Source organism: Pelophylax lessonae, assembly GCF_965119305.1.
Source record: "Pelophylax lessonae genome assembly, chromosome: 3".
Classification (NCBI taxonomy): Eukaryota; Metazoa; Chordata; class Amphibia; order Anura; family Ranidae; genus Pelophylax; species Pelophylax lessonae.
This window is the reverse complement of record NC_138770.1, coordinates 562,546,860-562,567,593: the sequence shown is the minus strand read 5'-3', so window position 1 is coordinate 562,567,593 and position 20,734 is coordinate 562,546,860. Positions and strand designations below refer to the sequence as shown.

General features: G+C 44.8%; 1 protein-coding gene across 2 annotated transcripts in view; it reads left to right on the top strand.

Moving 5' to 3' along the window:
* The window catches only part of RALGAPA2 (Ral GTPase activating protein catalytic subunit alpha 2), a 685,399-nt gene that overhangs the window by 459,303 nt on the left and 205,362 nt on the right, over positions 1-20,734 (top strand). For both annotated transcript variants that reach the window (XM_082251348.1, XM_082251349.1), the window contains 2 exons: positions 8,651-8,806; positions 17,560-17,718. In XM_082251348.1, the coding sequence (XP_082107474.1) occupies positions 8,651-8,806; positions 17,560-17,718 (315 nt within the window). The remainder of the gene's footprint in view (positions 1-8,650; positions 8,807-17,559; positions 17,719-20,734) is intronic.

Sequence of the window (20,734 nt, the reverse complement as noted above, 5' to 3'; positions counted from 1 at the left end):
CTGTGAGTAAATTTGTGGTGTGTGCATCAAACTTTTTGTTCTGGTTATGTAGAATTTTTCAGTTGAAACCAAAACAACCAAACAAGTGAACTTGCAAAAAAAGGAGTGAATACTTACCTTTTTCCGCTACCCGCTCCCCCCCACAACACCAGTGGTTTCAAAAGAAAACCTTCACTGTACTTCAATGGGAGACTGAAACTTTGGGAGGTTTTTAAACAAATAATTTAAATATAAAAATAAATAAATAAACAAATGCATGCAGGGCCGCCATCAGGGGGGGTACAGCCAGTACACAAGTATGAGGCTGGGCATCCCAAGGGGCCCAGACCACGGGTCACAACCTGAGCCATCTTTAACACGCGGCAGCTGCCGTCAGAGCAGACTGGCTACCGGGATGCAGAGGAGGGTGGAGAGGTGGGCGGATCCCATGTGTGTGCAGGTCACGTGGGGCCCGCTGTCAGGCACCACAGTGTGCATAGGGCTGTGCGGGGTGGGTGAGGCCAGTTGGTGCAAGCGAAGGGCGGAGGACCCCCCCCCCCCCCCGCTCTTTCTTGCAGCTGCCACTGGAGATTCTGGTGGAGATGGGACACAGGCTCATCTACCCCTCCTGACACTGCTAGACAGGTGAGAGCTGAGGGGCTGGTGCTGTTTGTGACACTGCCTCTCTGCCTCCAACCTGTCCCTCTGCCCTCCACCTGTCCCACTACCCCACTGCCGCCCACCTGTCCCTCTGCCCTCCACCTGCAACACTGCCTCCCACCTGTCCCTCTGCCCTCCATCTGTGAAACTACCTCTCATTTGTCCCGCTGCCCCCCATCTGTGATGCTGCCTCACACCTGTCCCTCTGCCCCCGCCTGTGACACTGCCTCCCACCTGTCACTCTGCCCCCCATTTGTGACGCTGCTCCCTACCTATGACTCTTCCTCCCACCTATCCCACTGCCTCCCACCTGTGACACTGCCCCCCACCTGTGACCTGCCCCCCCCTTCTGTGACACTGCCTCCCGCCTGTGATGCTGCCCCCAGCTGTCCGACTGCTTCTCCTAATCTGCTGCCCCCCACCTTTGATGTTGCCCTCCCACCTGTGAAGCTGCCCCCCTCCATGGCTTTTTCCCCTCCTGTCCTGCTGCCCCCCACTTGTCCTGCTGAAGTCCTCCCATGAATCTTGCTCCTCCTGTTCTGCTGCCCACTACCTGTCCGACTGCCCCCCTTTCATCTGGCTGCCCCCCTCCCGTCCCACTGCCCCCCTCCTGTCATGCTGCTATTATCCTATGACACTCCTCCCTCCTGTCACACTGCTCCCCTCCAGTTGGCCTGCCCCTATCCTGTCCCACTTCCCCCTCCTAACCCACTGCTCCCCACCTATCCCACTTCTTGGGTCTTGTGGAGGAGCAGGACATGGGATGGAGGAGATGGGACTGCAGGAGGACAAGTAGGACATGGCATGGAGAACAGGGAATGTAGGAGGAGGAGGACATAGGACGGGACTTCGTGGGATGGCCAGTGGGCGGATTTAACTTCAGGTCTGTCGGATGTCTAAATCTCCCCACTGCTGCAACACAACTCCTACCTCCCATTTAGAGGGACACCCTAGTGATATAGCAACTAGAGGATAAAGAAACAGGCATTTTTCACACGTGGAAGTTTTAAATGCTCAAGATTCTATTGGCAACGCGACAGGGTAGTGAATTGATTCACTCCTCTGTAAATAATGGTGAATGATGTGCATGTGTTTCCCAAAGCATTATGAAAGTAGTTACAGTATATTCTTTTTAAAGTTATAACAATTATAAGCTCGTATAAACTGCTTTACTCATGAAGTTATCCAATCCAACATTGAATCTCTTAATTGCTAAAAGATAAAAGTGGTTTACTCTGTGGGGTATGTGCTTCCATGCTGTCCCTTACTGTTACTCTTCCCAGTGTGGAACTTTTTTCCCTCTATGTTTGTAGGCAGACAGCTCAAGAAAGGTACTGTGGCTTTAGCAGCAGAAGGCCATCTCTAACCAAGATAATGTCTCTCACATGGTAGCAATATGCTAGCATTGATGTTTGTGAGTGGCATTTTTAGCTTTTCAAAACCTCATTCAGCTAAGGGCTAGAGATAGTAAAAACAAATGGGTCACTAGTGTGAGTGTCATAGTTTTTACCTTTATTTATTAGTTGACACCACAGTGGTATAGGTAGAGTGTGCACTGCTTTAATAATGCAAAAAAAACTTTTTTTAAGCAACACTGTAAATAATCAATTTTACAGCTGTCAGAACAGTGACAGATAATTGCTGCTTAGATTTTATGGGGTACTATGCTTTATACCAGGGGTGCCCAACCTGTTGCCCACAGAGCCCTCTAATGTGGCCCGCAACCTCAAACCAGGGAAGCACAAGCCCATACTCTGGAATGGCAGGTCAGCAAGCCCAGATCGCAAACAAAGGGTTGCTTACCTGCCAGCCCAGAGCATCAGAGTGCATGGAGCTGGCGCAGGCAGCAGAGGAATTAAACGACCATGGAGGGAGCAGGAGCTACATAAGCCAATGCTTCCTATGTAGCACTGGCTCCTGTCCCAGGGGGACTGATACCAAGTGCACTTCGCCTGGGACCTTTCTAATAGCCTGGAGAACGATGCCAGCAGATGCTGAAAGAGGAAAAGGTCAGTGTATTAAACGTCATACACTGCACTTTTACTAATGATATATTAGCACTTCTAAATACAAAAGGTTACTAGGCTGCTTTTACACTTATCCGCAGGTGCACTGCGCTTTCCTGCAGGTTAGCTGCACTGAGCCATAAAGATCTATTATATCCTGCGGGTTTTAATGCAGGAGTTTTAGGGCGCTTTCAGAAGGTGCTCCGCACCTGCAAGATGTAGTAGAAGTCTATTAAAAAGCGCAGCTAACTAGCAGGAAAGCCGGTGGGTAAACCACAGCACATCAGTGTGAAAGCAGCCTTTATAGAGAGCTCAGAACAGTAAGGGCTCGTATACATTTGCGGTTTGGGGGGCGGTAAAACGCCCATAGTTCATTGTGGCCTGTGACAGGTTACCAAATCACTTAAAGGGGTTGTAATCCTAAAAAAACTAAACAAAAAAAAAATCATCCTGTTCCTTTAAAAGATGTTAAACCACATAGCGCTTGTGCAGTGTCATTTTTCCTTTTGTATGCTGTAAAAAACCTTGTTGGTCTTGCCTGCCCCCCCCCCCCCGGCTGACGTCAAAGGGAGATTTCAACCCCTCCCACTGTAGTCCTTTGGTCGGGAAAGGAAAGTGGTGAGTGTTTACGTGACCGCATATTGGCAAAGTGGATTAAGGTATTTAGGATTAGAATTTTAAAAACTACATAGAAGTGTAAACACGAAATCAAGATGGCTAAAATCAACTTTGAGAGACAAATAGCGGAGGATAGTAAAAAAAACCCAAAGAAATTCTTTAAATATATCAACAGCAAAAAAACTAGGGCAGAGCATATTGCACACATAATTAACGATGATGGGAGGATGGTTACAGAGGACACTGAAAAAGCAACCGTGCTGAATTCTTTTTTCTCGTCACTCTTTACGCAGGAAAAGGAAGGGTACACTGACCATGACTGTATGGTTAGTAGTAATACACAGGACTTGCCACTATGGCTAACAGAGGGGGAAATCAGGGAAAGACTGGATAAACTTAACACAAACAAATCACCAGGCCCGGATGGCGTACATCCGAGAGTGCTCAAGGAACTCAGTAAGGTTATATCCAGACCACTGTTCCTGATCTTTGCTGACAGTATTAGGACAGGAGATGTACCAGGGGATTGGAGGAAGGCTAACGTGATTCCGATATTCAAAAAGGGCCAGAGACATATCCCGGGAAATTATAGGCCTGTCAGTCTGACATCAATAATATGTAAACTTTTGGAGGGGATGATAAGGGACTTTATCGTAGAGTATGCTAAAGACAACAACATCATCAGTAGTAACCAGCACGGGTTTACAAATGGGCGTTCTTGTCAAACCAATCTCTTAGCATTCTACGAGGAAGTGAGCTGTGAGCTAGATAGGGGGAGACCAGTGGATGTGGTGTACTTGGATTTCGCTAAGGCGTTTGATACAGTTCCCCACAAGCGCTTAATTTATAAAATAAGGTCTGCAGGTATCGACAGCAGGGTTTGCTCTTGGATACGGAATTGGCTAAAAGGCCGTGTCCAAAGGGTAGTAATAAACAGCGCATACTCAGACTGGTCTGAGGTAGTAAGCGGGGTGCCCCAGGGCTCAGTCCTGGGACCAACCTTGTTCAATTTATTCATAAACAGCATTGAGGAAGGGATCAGTAGTTCGTTATCAGTTTTTGCAGATGACACAAAATTGGCCAGGGCAATAACTGCACAGCATGAAGCAGATATCCTACAGAATGACCTGGACAAAATTACGGAGTGGGCAACGACATGGCAAATGAGGTTTAATGTGGAGAAGTGTAAGGTTTTGCACTTGGGGACCAAAAACATAAAAACACAATACACGTTAGGAGGGGAACCCTTGGGGGAATCAAAAATGGAGAAAGATCTGGGAGTCTTAGTTGATGATAGATTAGGCAACAGCATGCAATGCCAAGCGGCAGCTTCCAAAGCCAACAGAATATTAGCATGCATAAAGAAAGGGATGTATTCCAGAGATAAGACTATAATCCTTCCACTTTATAAAACTCTGGTCCGACCGCATCTGGAGTATTCCGTCCAGTTCTGGTCGCCAGTCCTCAGGAGGGATGTGTTGGAGCTGGAGAAAGTCCAGAGAAGGGCAACTAAACTGATTAGGGGGTTGGAGGACCTTACCTATGAAGAGCGGCTGCAATCGCTCGATTTATTTTCCCTGGAGAAAAGACGTCTGAGAGGGGACATGATAGCAATTTATAAATATCTTAATGGGGATCTCAGCTTAGAAGAAAAGCTGTTCATTCGAAGGAATTGCATGAGGACTCGAGGACATACAATGCGATTAGAGGAGAAGCGTTTTAACCTCAGGCAACGTGGGGGGTTCTTTACTGTTAGGGCTACAAGATTGTGGAATTGTCTACCACAAGAGGTGGTTTCTGCGGGTAGTATGGTGACTTTCAAAAGACTCTTAGACTTACATCTCAAGGATCAGGAGATTGAGGGCTATGTTAGATGATTACAGTCACACACACCTACACAGGTTGAACTGGATGGACTATTGTCTTTATTCAACCTCACCTACTATGTAACTATGTACATACACTGAGTTGTATATCTTGTTATAACAGAGGCGCTTCCAGTAATTGAGAACACTGATTTAACAACCACTTTAGGTGGCCCCTCGCTCTTCAAAAGGTTGAGCACCCTTGCTTTACAAACTATTTGCTTTAATAAATGAAGCAAAAATATTTTAAATGACTTTAAAATTGACCAGAATTTAGAAAGTAAAAATGTGCTATGTCATAAAAAACACATACAGTATAAATGTACATTGTGCCTTAGAAGTGAATGATTACTTTTTGTCTGGAATTCCTCCTGAAAAATATCAGTGCACCTCTGGTAGTATTCCTAGGCACCCCTGTTCTTACAGCCTCATAGCTGTATATATTTGCATTGTGAGATGTAAGGCACAGCTAGTCTCACAAAATTTGAAATTTTATTACTGTGCTGCTCACTGTTCTCTTTGCTGGAGAATGACAGAATGACATGCCTCTACCAAGATGGCTTCCTCCACACAGCGATACAGTGCACAAAAAGGCACAGCGTGCAGTAATTAGGGGAAAAGGTCAACTGCAGGGAGTCCACAGGCAATACTGGTGACTAGTTCTTTGCCCTCTACCTTTCTTTTTGTTTTTGGTACGTTTTCCAGGGTTCAATTTAATCTGAAAGTGGGAAGATAGAGTGTCTCTACTATTTTAATGCATATGGTATATCTTTGTAACATCGTATATGCCACAAACACAGCAAAATTATCTTGGCAAAGAAGTATCAAGCATACATGCAAACAGAATCATATAATGTCTAGTCTCAGGGGCTTCTCCTGTGCAGCCAGTGGCAAAGGAGAAAACAATGCTATAGAGGCCCAATTTTTAGTCAAGCCATGAGCAGTCCTTTTTTTCTGATCGGTAGTGGTAATTGCATAGCAGTCTCTGGATTACTCATTAGGCCACATGCACACTAGATGTTTATTCTGTGTACAGCCAATCCAGACATTTCAGTGCATGTGGGAGGTCCAGTCCTGCTGCCTGCAGTCTGTCAAAGTCTTTGGCAAGCTGAAAGCTACTGCAACTGGATGGAACTGAATGATGTACTTGCATTTAGGACCCTGTATGTTCATGGATGAAAGGATAGCCTTTTGGCGTATTAGGATGACATTTTATAACATAAAAAAATCAAGTTGTTTCGGTAAATCTCATCAAAAAGGTAACAGTGCCTAGTTTACTATGTTTTCAGGTGTGGCATGATCTCTTATTGCCCCATGTTCTTTAAAATAGCCATTTATGTGAAGAGTATTTTTACTTCTGGGAGACTTAAGCCCCGTACACACGTACCGATCGTCGGCCGAACGATCGGCCGTCTTTTGTCCGAGGGCTGTCTTGTCTGTTGAAAACTGCAAAAGACTGCACACGAATTTTATCGGCCAACAACAGCCGACTGCAGAAGTGATGTCATGTGATGGTTAACTTTCCTTGTCTTTTTTCTTTTCTGAGCATGCCCAGTCTTGCAAATCTGCTGTCTGTCGGCCGAAATCTGTACTGACTGGCGAACAATCGGCCGTTCTGGTGTTGGCCAACAAAAATTTTAATGCTTGCACGACAGATTCTGTTCGGCCGAAAATGCGCTGTCGGCTGTCGGAAGCATCATACTAACAAGCCTACAATCGGCCGATCGGTCGTCGGCCGAATCTTTACGGCCGACAATCGGTACGTGTGTACGGGCCTTTAGAGACATGCTGTTCCTAGGTTGTCTGGAATTCCTCCTGAAAAATATCAGTGCACCTCTGGTAGTATTCCTAGGCACCCCTGTTCTTACAGCCTCATAGCTGTATATATTTGCATTGTGAGATGTAAGGCACAGCTAGTCTCACAAAATTTGAAATTTTATTACTGTGCTGCTCACTGTTCTCTTTGCTGGAGAATGACAGAATGACATGCCTCTACCAAGATGGCTTCCTCCACACAGCGATACAGTGCACAAAAAGGCACAGCGTGCAGTAATTAGGGGAAAAGGTCAACTGCAGGGAGTCCACAGGCAATACTGGTGACTAGTTCTTTGCCCTCTACCTTTCTTTTTGTTTTTGGTACGTTTTCCAGGGTTCAATTTAATCTGAAAGTGGGAAGATAGAGTGTCTCTACTATTTTAATGCATATGGTATATCTTTGTAACATCGTATATGCCACAAACACAGCAAAATTATCTTGGCAAAGAAGTATCAAGCATACATGCAAACAGAATCATATAATGTCTAGTCTCAGGGGCTTCTCCTGTGCAGCCAGTGGCAAAGGAGAAAACAATGCTATAGAGGCCCAATTTTTAGTCAAGCCATGAGCAGTCCTTTTTTTCTGATCGGTAGTGGTAATTGCATAGCAGTCTCTGGATTACTCATTAGGCCACATGCACACTAGATGTTTATTCTGTGTACAGCCAATCCAGACATTTCAGTGCATGTGGGAGGTCCAGTCCTGCTGCCTGCAGTCTGTCAAAGTCTTTGGCAAGCTGAAAGCTACTGCAACTGGATGGAACTGAATGATGTACTTGCATTTAGGACCCTGTATGTTCATGGATGAAAGGATAGCCTTTTGGCGTATTAGGATGACATTTTATAACATAAAAAAATCAAGTTGTTTCGGTAAATCTCATCAAAAAGGTAACAGTGCCTAGTTTACTATGTTTTCAGGTGTGGCATGATCTCTTATTGCCCCATGTTCTTTAAAATAGCCATTTATGTGAAGAGTATTTTTACTTCTGGGAGACTTAAGCCCCGTACACACGTACCGATCGTCGGCCGAACGATCGGCCGTCTTTTGTCCGAGGGCTGTCTTGTCTGTTGAAAACTGCAAAAGACTGCACACGAATTTTATCGGCCAACAACAGCCGACTGCAGAAGTGATGTCATGTGATGGTTAACTTTCCTTGTCTTTTTTCTTTTCTGAGCATGCCCAGTCTTGCAAATCTGCTGTCTGTCGGCCGAAATCTGTACTGACTGGCGAACAATCGGCCGTTCTGGTGTTGGCCAACAAAAATTTTAATGCTTGCACGACAGATTCTGTTCGGCCGAAAATGCGCTGTCGGCTGTCGGAAGCATCATACTAACAAGCCTACAATCGGCCGATCGGTCGTCGGCCGAATCTTTACGGCCGACAATCGGTACGTGTGTACGGGCCTTTAGAGACATGCTGTTCCTAGGTTGTTGAGGTATCGGACAATGGGGCCTCAACAGATTCATCTTCACAGCCCTGAAATCAGCACGATGTCCTCGGTTTCCGAAGTTGGCCTCCTTCTCATATACCCAGCCTCTCCCAGCTAGAATGAGGCATTAAAAGAAAATGTACGCCACTCACGTATATAACACACTAATATACTATATGGGCAAGTTATAGTGCCAGTTTTTTTTTTTTTTGGCTTTTTATGATTGCAAACAAAAGTACTAGCTTACTTTTTTGTTCCCTTTTTTCTTGCTGTTCAGGTTGACCTTTCCACACACTGTGGATTTATGGGTGGTCTACAAAGAAATGGAAGCACTGGACAAACTGCACCATACTATGCTACCTCTACCGTTGAAGTGATTTTCCATGTGTCTACGCGGATGTTATCTGACTCTGATGATTCTCTAACCAAAAAGGTAAGCATAAAAAAAATAAATTGAAATCCATGCATTTTCAGCTGTGTGTGTATGTATATATATATATATATATATATATATATATATATATATATATATATATACACACACACACACTATATTACTAAAAGTATTAGGACGCCTGCCTTAACACGCACATGAACTTTAATGACATCCCAGTCTTAGTCCGTAGGTTCAATATTAAGTTGGCCCACCCTTTGCAGCTATAACAACTTCAACTCCTCTGGGAAGGTTATCCACAAGGTTTAGGTGTGTGTCTGTGGAAATGTTTAACCATTCTTCCAGAAGCACATTTGTGAGGTCAGACACTGATGTTGAACGAGAAGGCCTGGCTCGCAGTCTCCGCTCTAATTCATCCCAAAGGTGTTCTGTCGAGTTCAGGACTGTGCAGGCCAGTCAAGTTCCTCCACCCCAAACTCACTCATCCATGTCTTTATGGACCTTGCTTTGTGCACGGGTCCAAATCATTTGGTGGAGGGGGGATTATGGTGTGGGGTTGTTTTTCAGGTGTTGGGCTTGGCTCCCAAATTTGTGGGAACAGTTAAGGGATGGCCCCTTCCTGTTCCAACATTACTGCACACCAGTGCACAAAGCAAGGTCCATAAAGCCATGGTAGAGCGAGTTTGGGCTGGAGGAACTTGACTGGACAGCACTGAGTCCTGACCTCAGCCCGATAGAATACCTTTGGTATAAATTAGAGGGCAGACTGTGAGCCAACAACAGTGCTTGACCTCACAATGCACTTCCAGGGGAATGGTCAACCATTCCCATAGACACACTCCTAAACCTTGTGGATAGCCTTCCCAAAAGAGTTTAAGCTGCTATAGCTGCAAAGGGTGGGCCAACTGAATATTAAACCCTACGGACTAAGACTGGGATGCCATTAAAGCTCATGTGCGTGTAAAGGCAAGTGTCCCAAAACTTTTGGTAAGATTGTGAATACTGTATATATATATATATATATATATATATATGTATATACAAAAAAAAAAAATATATATATATATATATATTGTATGTATATATATATATATATATATATGCAAACTCAAAGCTAGACACACACAGCCTCGGAACTGTCTTCTGTTAAAAAAAATGGCATTCTGCTGTTCTGAAACATTTTATTTTTTTTACTTCTTCAGTCAGTACCTGTAGTTTGCCACGCTTGGTAATTTTAATTATTAGCTGTCCTGGTTTACCCCAATTCCTTTAAATAACTATTATGTAACCTGAACAAGTGCCCCTTTAAGCGGTGTCTCTGTGCGGTGTTATTGACCCTGTGTTCCTCTGCTGGAAAGTGTCATGTTCAGTGTGAGTTGATGAGCTGGGATTATGCGTTGACTTCTCTGCTGAGGCACTTTTTAGCATGAGAACCACCCCTGGTTGAAGTGAAATGACTTTTAGCTGTGGCATAAAGCTGCCTAGATGAATCCAGTCATGCTGTTGACCACCTTCAAAGCATGCCATTTAAAAAATACTAGATGCCTCAGTTTTGACAGGAAGGTTCCCCACCGAAGGAACCATGACTTAGATTGTACCTTTTTCAGCACGGAGATTTGTATTCATTAGCAATAAGCATTTTTTATCAGGATGTCTCTGCTAGAATAGAAAATCAATCAGACTAACAGCTTCTTACAATCTGCCCTGCTATCCTAACTAAATTGCAGCTAACAGCTCTGAAATGATGTTCTTTAAGAAGTAGGAAAAATAGCCTTGGCTTATTTGATATTTGGCCATGTTTGAGGCAGAACCTTTCTCCATGCAGAGACCTTGATGTAGCCCCATCATGAACTCTTGCGCCTCTGCTGCAGAAATTTGTTAGCTATTTTGAGATTAGATTTTTAGCAGCTAATCTCTCTGCTGTAGGGGTTTGTAAAGTGGGGACAGGGCTGTGCTATTGGATTTGTCCAATTCATTTAACTCTAGGACTATAATTGCACTTATGTCTTACCAGGCTTTTATAGCCCGGGGCTGGCCGGCAGCAGAAAAACAAATTGGCAGTGATACAGTAAGAGTGAAAGGGAATGAAAGGAGCACATTATTAGTCTCCAGGCACCGCTGGTCTGGCAGGAAGTTTCTCGGTTAATTTACAAATAAAACTTCGATTTTAGGATGGGCACACTGTCAGGGAAACAATGAGGTTGTTAGGCTCAAGATACTTTGTAGGAGCAGCAGCCGTGACTATTCGACAGCAGAAATTCTTCAATCAAATAGACAAGTTCTTGCTGGAGCCAGCTGGCCATGTAATGCAATTAGTAGGGAAAGGAGGTCAGACCATTAGGTGTGTACCATGACCAGTGTCACTAGTGGCGTGCTGCCTGGCTGGCTGCTTATAAGAAAGACTAGTAGGGAGGGGACAGAGGAAGGGAAATGAGATGGCCTTTTCAGCAAGTGAATGAACATGGTACAAGGACATCCTCTTAAACTATTATAGTGTTTTGCTAAGGCTTGAAAAAATGAGCATTTGTTTAGGAGCTTGATAGCAGGCCCAGGCTGCTGCTGGAAATAACAAGTTCATGGAAAAAGAATTGGCTTTGGCAAAGACATCCGTAACATGTACTTTCTCTAGCTGACCTGACCCTCTCAAACATGGCTTGAACTACATGAGCACCCTAGACCTTTGCCCTGATCAATAGATTATTATATTCTTGTTTCCACTGTTTCAGAATTTCAGTTGAAGAAATAATTGATGGTATTCCTAAGGCTAAGACTGCCTGTACATTGGCCAGAAGAGGAAAGCATTGGCATTTTTTTTTTTGAGCATTTTAGGGTTTAAAGGTTGCACAGAAGCAGGCAGACTTATTATTTTTTGCCGAGTTTGCTCATCATGTTTAATTTTTGCAGTTAGATTTCCTAGTCAGGAAAAAATATGACAGCGAGTCTGAGTTTGAAACAAGGATGGATAGAATACTCGCCAACTTTCTTATCCAGCGAGTACACGTGACTAGGAACAGTTATGTGCAACTTCTCCAAGTTCTTCTTGGCATGCACTTACAAATACTTATTAAGAGTTTCTAATTTTACTTTACAATTACATTTTTTATTAGGTTTTGAAATTACAATTAAATCTATGGCTTTTATGTTATGCATAAATTGATGGAATGACACCTTTAGCTGGGGAACTGCAAAGAATAGACAGAGAGCTGGATAGAGAGAGGAGTGGTAGGCACATATACAGATAAAAAGATTTCTCTTTCATTCATTGACGGACACAACACTCCATATTCAGAACCATAGGGTTATACTGCCCTCTACACAGTGGTGTATTTAAGTTTTGTGCTACCCTAGGCCAGACTAAATTCGTGCACCCCCTAATTTAACTATGACCCACCCCTTCTTGTCAAGGCCACACCCCTTCATGTTTCAGACACGCCCTGTACTCTGTAAAACACACTCCTTCCTATTTAGGCTCCACCTTTTCCTGTTAGAGCTCCACCTCTTCGTCTCCCGGTTCACAGGAGCACTCCTGGGGGCGAGCACGTGCTCCTGGGGGCCCCCATTAGGCAGCCTCATTGCCAATCCATGGGGCAGGCGGCCGTAATTGCAGACGGGCACCCACAATCTTTCACCACTGATAGAGAACGACGGTCTGCTGTTGTAAACTCAGCAGTTCGTTGTTCTCTCTGAAATGATCACAGAGCACCTGTGATCGTCCTTTTTAGGATCACAGGTCTCTAGGTTCATTTCACAAGTCCCTCCCCCACACAGTTAGAAAGCACTCCCTAGGCTCACACTTCCCTGCCAGTGTCATTATTACAGTAACAGTGGATATTTTTAGCTCTGATTACTGTAGTAATGTCACTGGTCCCCCCCAAAAGTGTCAAAAATGTCAGTTAGGGATTTGATCTGTCCGCCGCAATGTCGCAGTCCTGCTAAAAAATGCAGATCGCCGCCATTACTAGTAAAAAAAAAAACAACATAAATCCCCTAGTTTGTAGACTAGATAACTTTTGCGTAAACCAATCAAAGTACGCTTATTGGGATTTTTTTTTTTACCAAACATATGTAGCAGAATACAAATTGGCCTAAAATTATGAAAAAATTTGATTTTTAATTATTTTTTGGGGAATGTTATATAGCAGAATGTGATAAAATATTGTTTGTTTGTTTTTTCAGAATTGTCGCCATTTTATTATTTATAGCGCAATAAATAAAAATCGCAGAGGTCATCAAACACAACCAAAAAAAAGCTCTATTTGTGGAAAAAAAAGGACATCAATTTTATTAGGGTGCAGCGTCGCATGACCGCGCAATTCTCCGTTAAAGTAATGCAGTGCCGAATCGCAAAAAATAGCCTTGTCAGCCTTGGCCAAAATACAGGAGTTGGACACCATGCGGAAAAAAGACTTGGCTACGCCTATGGGCAATCCTAGCTGGTACACATCCCCTTCTCTGCTATAGGCCTTCAGTTTGTTTTCTACCTAGTCAGGAGTAAGGACCTAGTTCACTGCGAGGCTCTTTGGTCCTGGCAACTTTTTCCTTTTTAATGGCTTTTTTTCTCCTGTTTTTTTTTCCTGTGAGATCTACAAATCATCTGCCGGATTGGGCAACGGCTGGATAGCTAGATCCAGTGGTCCCTTCAGTCTGGCCAGTGAGCGCACACAGACAAGATATCGGTGCGGGGTCTCCCAAGACATAGCCCCACTGGACGGGGGCTGGCCTGCAAGTTAAACCCCTCGCGAGCTCACATATGACCGGGTCTTGGACCGAGTCACAGCGTTGTTCCTGGCCGACAGCCCCTGATTTCGGTGGTTAGGAGGATCTGTCTGGAGTAGTGCCTGCCTGGTTCCTGGAATGGTACATGTTCCCCCCCCCCTCTCCTACTGAATGTGGTTTGGGTGGAGGCAGGCACCCCCCGGGACAGTTGGACCTGCGGGTTCCCCTCCTTCCCTTCAGAACCCCCTTTATTTTGATGGTCCCTAAGTTTGCCCTCTTTGTACCCACCCCCCCTGTAGGGTAGCATGGTGGGCTGGCTGGTGTACTGCTATGTTACCTGGGGGAGGGGGGGTGGGCATGCTTTTCAGATGTGGCTTGGGCTCCAGGGGTCCCTCCTGGGTCCCTGGGAGCCTCATGAACACCGCGTGTGGCAGCCATTTTGCCGTGGTCGGCGCCATTGTATTGGGGCTTGTGTGCTTCTCTATGGCCAGCGGCCATGTTTGTTTAGTCCGGCAGCCATTTTTTGTTGGTCCAGCGTGCATTAGGTGCAGCGGCCATGACAATGGAGCCTCTGTGCAGCAAAAATGGCTGTGGGGGCTCCTCCTTTTTCCCTGGTGCTGACTCCTGGGTTTCCTTTTCCTCTGGACACCGCACGTGGATACTGGCTATCTCTGGTGCAAACTGGTGCTACTCTAGTGGTGTGGTGAGTTCTGGTGGGGTCCCTCCCTCTCTCTGCTGCAGGTTGTGCAGTGTTCTGCTTTCAGGTGCCCCTGTGGGGATACAGGTGCGTTGCCTTCGGTGTTTGAGTCCCTTAGCGGTGCTAGAAACTTTTTGCTGGTGGGTTTCCCCTTTGCCTTATGGAGTCTCAGGAGCATGTTTCCCCACCTGACCCCCTCTTAGAGGTAACAGGTGACTCTGGATCCTAGCCCTCCATTGATACACTGATGGAGGTTCTGGAGTCCTTTGTTGCCCGGGTGGAGGTGGCCTTTGGGCAGCAGGCTAGCAAAAAGCACCCCCTGCCCCTCCCGTGCCTCTTCGGTCTTGTCAGATCCTGAATCTGGCTCGGCCGCCGCGGACGTGGTTCACCCTGCGAGGCCTCTAACCATGCTCCTTTATCCATCAGATAGTTAGGATGATTCCCTTAACTCCTTTAGCTGCGCACGATTAAGTGCTGGTTGACACACTGATTACTTTTGCGCCATCATCTGGGTACGCCCTCATAATTGCTGGGGGTTGGGGGACATCTTCGTTAGTTTCCGGGCCTGTGGACTTCTTTGGTAAATTAGAAATGGGTCCACAAAGTGATTTGGTTAGATAGAGTTTTGTTCTTGTCCTCCGGAAAGGTTCTTCCCTTCTAATGTACGTCTGTCCCCGGGCCGACGTACAGGGAGTAATCGCTCCGGTTCCGTTCTTGGAGTGTTTTCAAGGTTTTTTAAAAAACGGTTTAAGGTCCCAAAAAAGGAGGGCAGGGTCTGTCCGATTCTGTATCTTAAGGCCCTGAACTATTTTGTGCGGTTACAGAAATTCAGAATGGAGTTCATTTGCACAGTAGTGGCATCCCTACATCAGGGAAATTTTCTAGCCTCTATTGACATCAAGGATGCTTACTTGCACATTCCAAAATGTGGCCAACATCAGTGTTTCCTCTGCTTTTCTGTGGGCGAGGAACCCTATTGCTTTGTGGCATTACTCTTTGGTCTCGCCTTGACTCCTTGGGTCTTCACAAAAGTGTTGGCCCCAATTCTGTCATTGCTACGTCGGCATTGGATTGCGGTACTGGGCAGTCGGCAGATGTGATGGGTTTCATATGCTATGTCTGCAGTGGGGCACCCCCCCAGGTGGATCTGTTGGCATCTCTTCTCAACAAAAAGGTACTGAGGTTTGTGGCAGAGTCACAGAATCCTCTGGTGGATGCCACAGACGCTCTGGTGGCCCCGGGGGGCCAGTATCATCTGATTTATGTCTTCCCTCCTCTCAAGCTTTTTCCGTGGCTTCTGCGCAGGATCGAGGCCGAAGGGATTCCAGTCATTCTGGTGCTCCAGACTGGCCTCGCTGGTCTTAGTACAAAGACCTGGTGCTATTGGTCGCCGACGTCCGAAGGGCCCATCTTTCATCCTGCTTTACAGTTTCTGGCTTTGACAGCCTGGCTGTTTAAAACCAGGTGCTGAAGGATAGAGGTTTGCCTGGGTCGTTGATTCCGACACTGCTGAAGGCTAAGAAGTCTACCCCTAGGAAGATTTACCATTGTACTTGGAAACCGTACATTTTGTGGTGTGAGTCAATCGTTGTTCACCCTCATTCTTTTTCGGTGGCTGCCTTGGCGGCCTTCTTTCATTGACCCCTAGCCACGTAATCATTGGTGTGTACCTTTATTTAATGAGTTCGACACCTCACTCCGCCGGTGCGGTCTCCTCTACCGCCGTGGGATTTAAACTTGGTGCTCTCACGTCTACAAAAGCCTCCCTTTGAAAATATTCAGGAGATTCCCCTTACGCTGTCTCAGAAGGTAGTTTTTTTGGGGGCCATCACTTCTGCTCGCAGGATGTCGAAACTGGCGGCGTTATCTTGTCGTACCCCCTATCTGGTGGTCCACTAAGATAAAGTGGTTCTTTGTCCATGCCCGTCATTCATACCTAGGGTGGTCTCTGACTTCCATTTGAATGAAGACATCGTGTTGCCTTCTCGGTTTCCCAGGCCCACACATCTCAAGGAATTTGCATGGAATGCCTTGGATGTGGTTCGGGTGTTTTGGGTGTATCTGGCAGCCACAGAGTCTTTTCGGAGGTCAGACTCAGTTTGTGGTCACAGACGGGTCTAAAAAAAGGGCTGTCCACTTCTTCTGCAACCATTTCCAGGTGAATCAGACAGTGACTCAGGCCTATTCTTTCAAGGGTCAGGTTCCTCCTTTCCCTCTAATGGCACACTCTACTCAGGTGCTTAGTGCTTCTGGGCCTTCCGTCATCAGGCATCGGTGGAGCAGGTTTTCTAAGGTGGCCACAAAGTGAATGTTATGGCATCTGTGGATGCTTCTTTTGGCCGCAAAGTTTTGGAGGCTGCTGTTTAGAGGGTCTGTTCCCTCTTTTGGGGGTGTATTGTAAAGGTTGGGCTTTTTTTTGTTGAGCTCCCGTTACCTAGTTGGCTTTTGTGTTTAGCCTTGGGATTTTTTTTTTTTTGTCCCACCCCTCACTGCTTGGGGATGTCCCTATGGTTGTGAATATGGAGTGCTGTGTCGGTCAGTGAATGAAAGAGAAAATAGGATTTTTCTACTTACTGTAAAATCCATTTCTCTGAGTTCATTGACGGACACAGCACCCACCCCTCTATGGAGTTTTGATACTTCTGACACTGCTTGTCACTAAACTGAAGGTCTATAGCAGAGAGAAGGCTGTATACCAGCATGGACTGCCCATAGGCATTGTCAAGTTTTTTTTTTTTTTCTGCCTAGTGTCCTACTCCTGTAGGGGGCAATATAACTCTATGGTTCTAAATATGGAACGCTGTGTCCATCAATGTACTCAGAGAAATGGATTTTACAGTAAGTACAAAAATCCTATTTTTTTCAGTAATGGCCTCACTTTTAAAACCCCAACCTAGGCTAATCCCTCCTCCCCCCAAGATGACCCCCGCAAAGTATGTTGTGTGTCATTCAGCACGGAATGTTGGGGGCCTATATTAAAAAAATGTCCAGAGCTGGGCTTTAGGTTCGACCAATTTTGCTAAAGTCTTTCCACTTATGAAATTGTGACAGGCGTTTTATTTGTCATTAAGAGCGGTATGACCCTCTCTCCACATAGTGTTCTACTGACTGAAAGATTCACCACTTTGGTCCCTTGGAAACCCATGCATTTTACCAACAATTCCAGACAACTGTAAAAGGACTAAAGGCATTGACAATTCTGCTATTTTCACAAAATAAAGGTAGCACACATTTTAATATAAATTATTAGTACACACTTCCTTAGACCCCCTTGCAAAGTATAATCTGTAGATTAGCATCAGTGGTCTTTCATATTTTAAAATGTTAATTTTGGTATTAAAAGGCTTCAATAAACTAACTGTATCCATTATTTTGTCAGCTTCGACACCTGGGAAATGATGAAGTTCACATTGTGTGGTCTGAACATACTAGAAACTACCGAAGGGGCATTATACCTACCGACTTTGGTGATGTTTTGATTATCATTTACCCAATGAAGAATCGGATGTATTTTATTGAAATCATGAAGAAACCAGAGGTGGGTAAACCAAACCAAGCTATAGCTTTTGCAAATTTTTTAAACCTACCTGCTCTGCTTGTAGTATGCATTCATAAGGTAAGCATGGCCCAATTGGGTAATTCATATTGGGCATATCATACCGTATTACAGTTGCAAATTTGCTGGTCATAGAACAAATTAACGCCAGCTGTATGAATTTGACAATTTGCAGATATCTAACTTAAAACAAACCTAAGCTAAAATAGATATGGATACTGTTTCTGATAAAGGTTTTTTACTAATCCTGTGACAATACTATCTGCATCATCTAGAATCAATGTGGAGACAAGAATTTCTGACTTCCACTAGAAGGATACTTATTCTACATCAGTTAAAACTGAACGTCGGGAATATCATAAAATGTACCCTTGCAGTGATGCCTATCTGCACTGCAGTGGTTAAATGCTTGTTTAGTCCAGGGGTGCTGGCATAAGATGTAATTCTTACTTTATCCCTGGCTTCAGTGGGCTCCCTCAGTCTATGCGACCGGTCCCAGCAGCATCCTGTCTAAGGCACTCTGGGCTGTGGTTACAAGCTCACCTGTTGACATACAATGCAGGGTTGATAGCCCTGCACTGTGCATGATGACACCAAAGGATCGCCACTCAGCACCTGGAAGCAAGTGGGGAGACTATTGAGGTAGGCGTGTCTACTTCAGTGATTTCCAGGTTTCAGGGGCAACTGCCAGGTCTGTATAACATAGTCACATTGGTCCAAGCTCTATAGCTTCAGTAACAAACTTTTCTTTATCGTACATCATGGGAAACAGAGCAGGCTATAAATCATGACTACTTGGGTTGTGCACCATTTATAGGTGAATGGACACTGGCAGAAACAGACAGATAGTATTCCCCAATATAACCCCTCCCATACAGAAAGCACCTCAGTTTTTTCACCAGTATCTTGAAGATGATGGTCACTGAAGTTCAAACTTCTCTGTATAATATTACCAGAACTCTCAAGTGGTTCAAGTAGGGATCAGGGTACGGGTTGTCCAAATCCATCCTTATAGCTGGAATGCTGAAATGGATAGTACCCAGGCCCCACTATGTTGGAGAGGGAAGTTTTCGATGGGGATTGCGTGTAACTTGACTTTTCAGGTCTATACCTTGCAGTATGGAACACTGTGCAGTTCAGTACTGACCAAGGTGTTTAAGTGGGGATCATGGTCAGTAGGCCTAGAGAGTCTTTCTTGTCTGACCACTGGGGGCAGAGTGGTAGCCTTTGTGTCACAATGTATGAATGTTGAACCTGTGGGCAAGCCAGGATTTCTCCCGGTATTAATCTAGCAGTTTCCCTCTTCTTTTTGTTCTCATTTGTTATTACGTACTTTTGTTCAGGGCATAACCCATATGGTTCTGCCTGTTAACTCCCCACTGTGTCCTTAGAACTTGAATTTGCTTTTGTCTGTCTTGCATAAACCACCTTTTGAGCCTATTTGTGAGATTCCATTAGTCCTATTAACTTGGAATGTGTTTTTTTTGTGGCAATCACTTCGGCAAGGAAAGCGTCAGAATCAGTGCCTCTTTCCTGTAAGGAGTTGTTTTTAGTTCTCCACCAGGACAAGATGGTGCTGCGTCCTCATCTGTCTTTCTTGATGAAGGTGGATTTAAGTTTTCGTTTGAATTGAGACATTAGCTTACCTTCATTTTTTCCTAGTTCACAGTTGCTGGGAGGTAAAGATCTTCATTGTACATTACACATCTTATGTGGTTCGGGCTGTCAATGTCAAGGTTTACTTGAAAATCTCTGCAGTAGTGTCAGGTAGTCAGATTTGTTTTTCATCCTGTCTGAGGGTCTTAGGAAGGGTCAGGCATCTTTTTAAGTCGACCATTTTGCAGTGGATTCATCAGCTTATTACCCTGACCTGTGGCTTAAAGGGTGAGGCTCTGCTTTTTCAAGTGAAGGCTCACCCTACTAGTGTTGGGACCTCTTGAACTATCTGTCATCAGGCATCAGTGGCTCAGGTCTGCAATGCTGCAACCTGGTCTTCGGCACATACCCCCTATGAGGTTTTACCAGGTGGACGGAAGGGCTGCTGAGGATACTGCTTTGGCTGCAGTGTGTTGTGGGCTGCAGAGTAGTTTCCTTGTACCTGATGGGGACTTTTGTGTCTCCCTCCCCTCATTGTTACATTCCAGGTAATCGGGATTTAAAGCCTGCTCTGTGTCCCATGATGTATGATAAGAAAACTGTATTTTTCTACTTCCCTGTAAAATCTATTTCTTGAAGTACATCACTGGACACAGAGGTCCTGTTGCTCTTTCTGGAGGTTCATTTCTTGCTACAAAACTGAGGTACTTCCTATGTGGAAGGGGTTATATCTGGGGGGACTTCCTGTCTCTTTCTGCCAGTGTCCATTCACCTATACAGTGCTATGAAAAAGTATTCATACCCCTTGAATTTTTGTCATGCTACAACCAAAAGACTAACACAAAGTGGCACATAATAATGAAGTGGAAGAAAATGATAAATGTTTTTCAAAATTTTTTACAAATATCTGAAAAGTGTGGCATGCATTTGTATTCAGCCCCCCTGAACCAATACTTTGTAGAACCACCTTTCACTGCAATTACAGCTGCAAGTCTTTTTGGGTATGTCTCTTTGTAATTTTGGAGAGTGAAATTTTTGCCCATTTTCCTTTGCAAAATAGCACAAGCTCTGTCAGATTAGATGGTGAGCGTCTGTGAACAGCAATTTCCAAGTCTTGCCACAGATTCTCAATTGGATTTAGGTCTGGACTTTGACAGGGCCATTCTAATGCCCCATACACACGTGCAGATTATCTGCAGACTTTTGTCTGCAGACTTACCAAAACCATATAATATGAGGTCAAACCTAAACACTTTCAATTTGTATGCAATCCAGCAGGCCCTTGCACTACATAGAAAAGGTAAGTCTGCAGACAAAAGTCTGCAGATAATCTGCACGTGTGTATGGGGCATAACACAAAGCATCCCCACAACATGATGCTGCCACCACCATGTTTCATGGT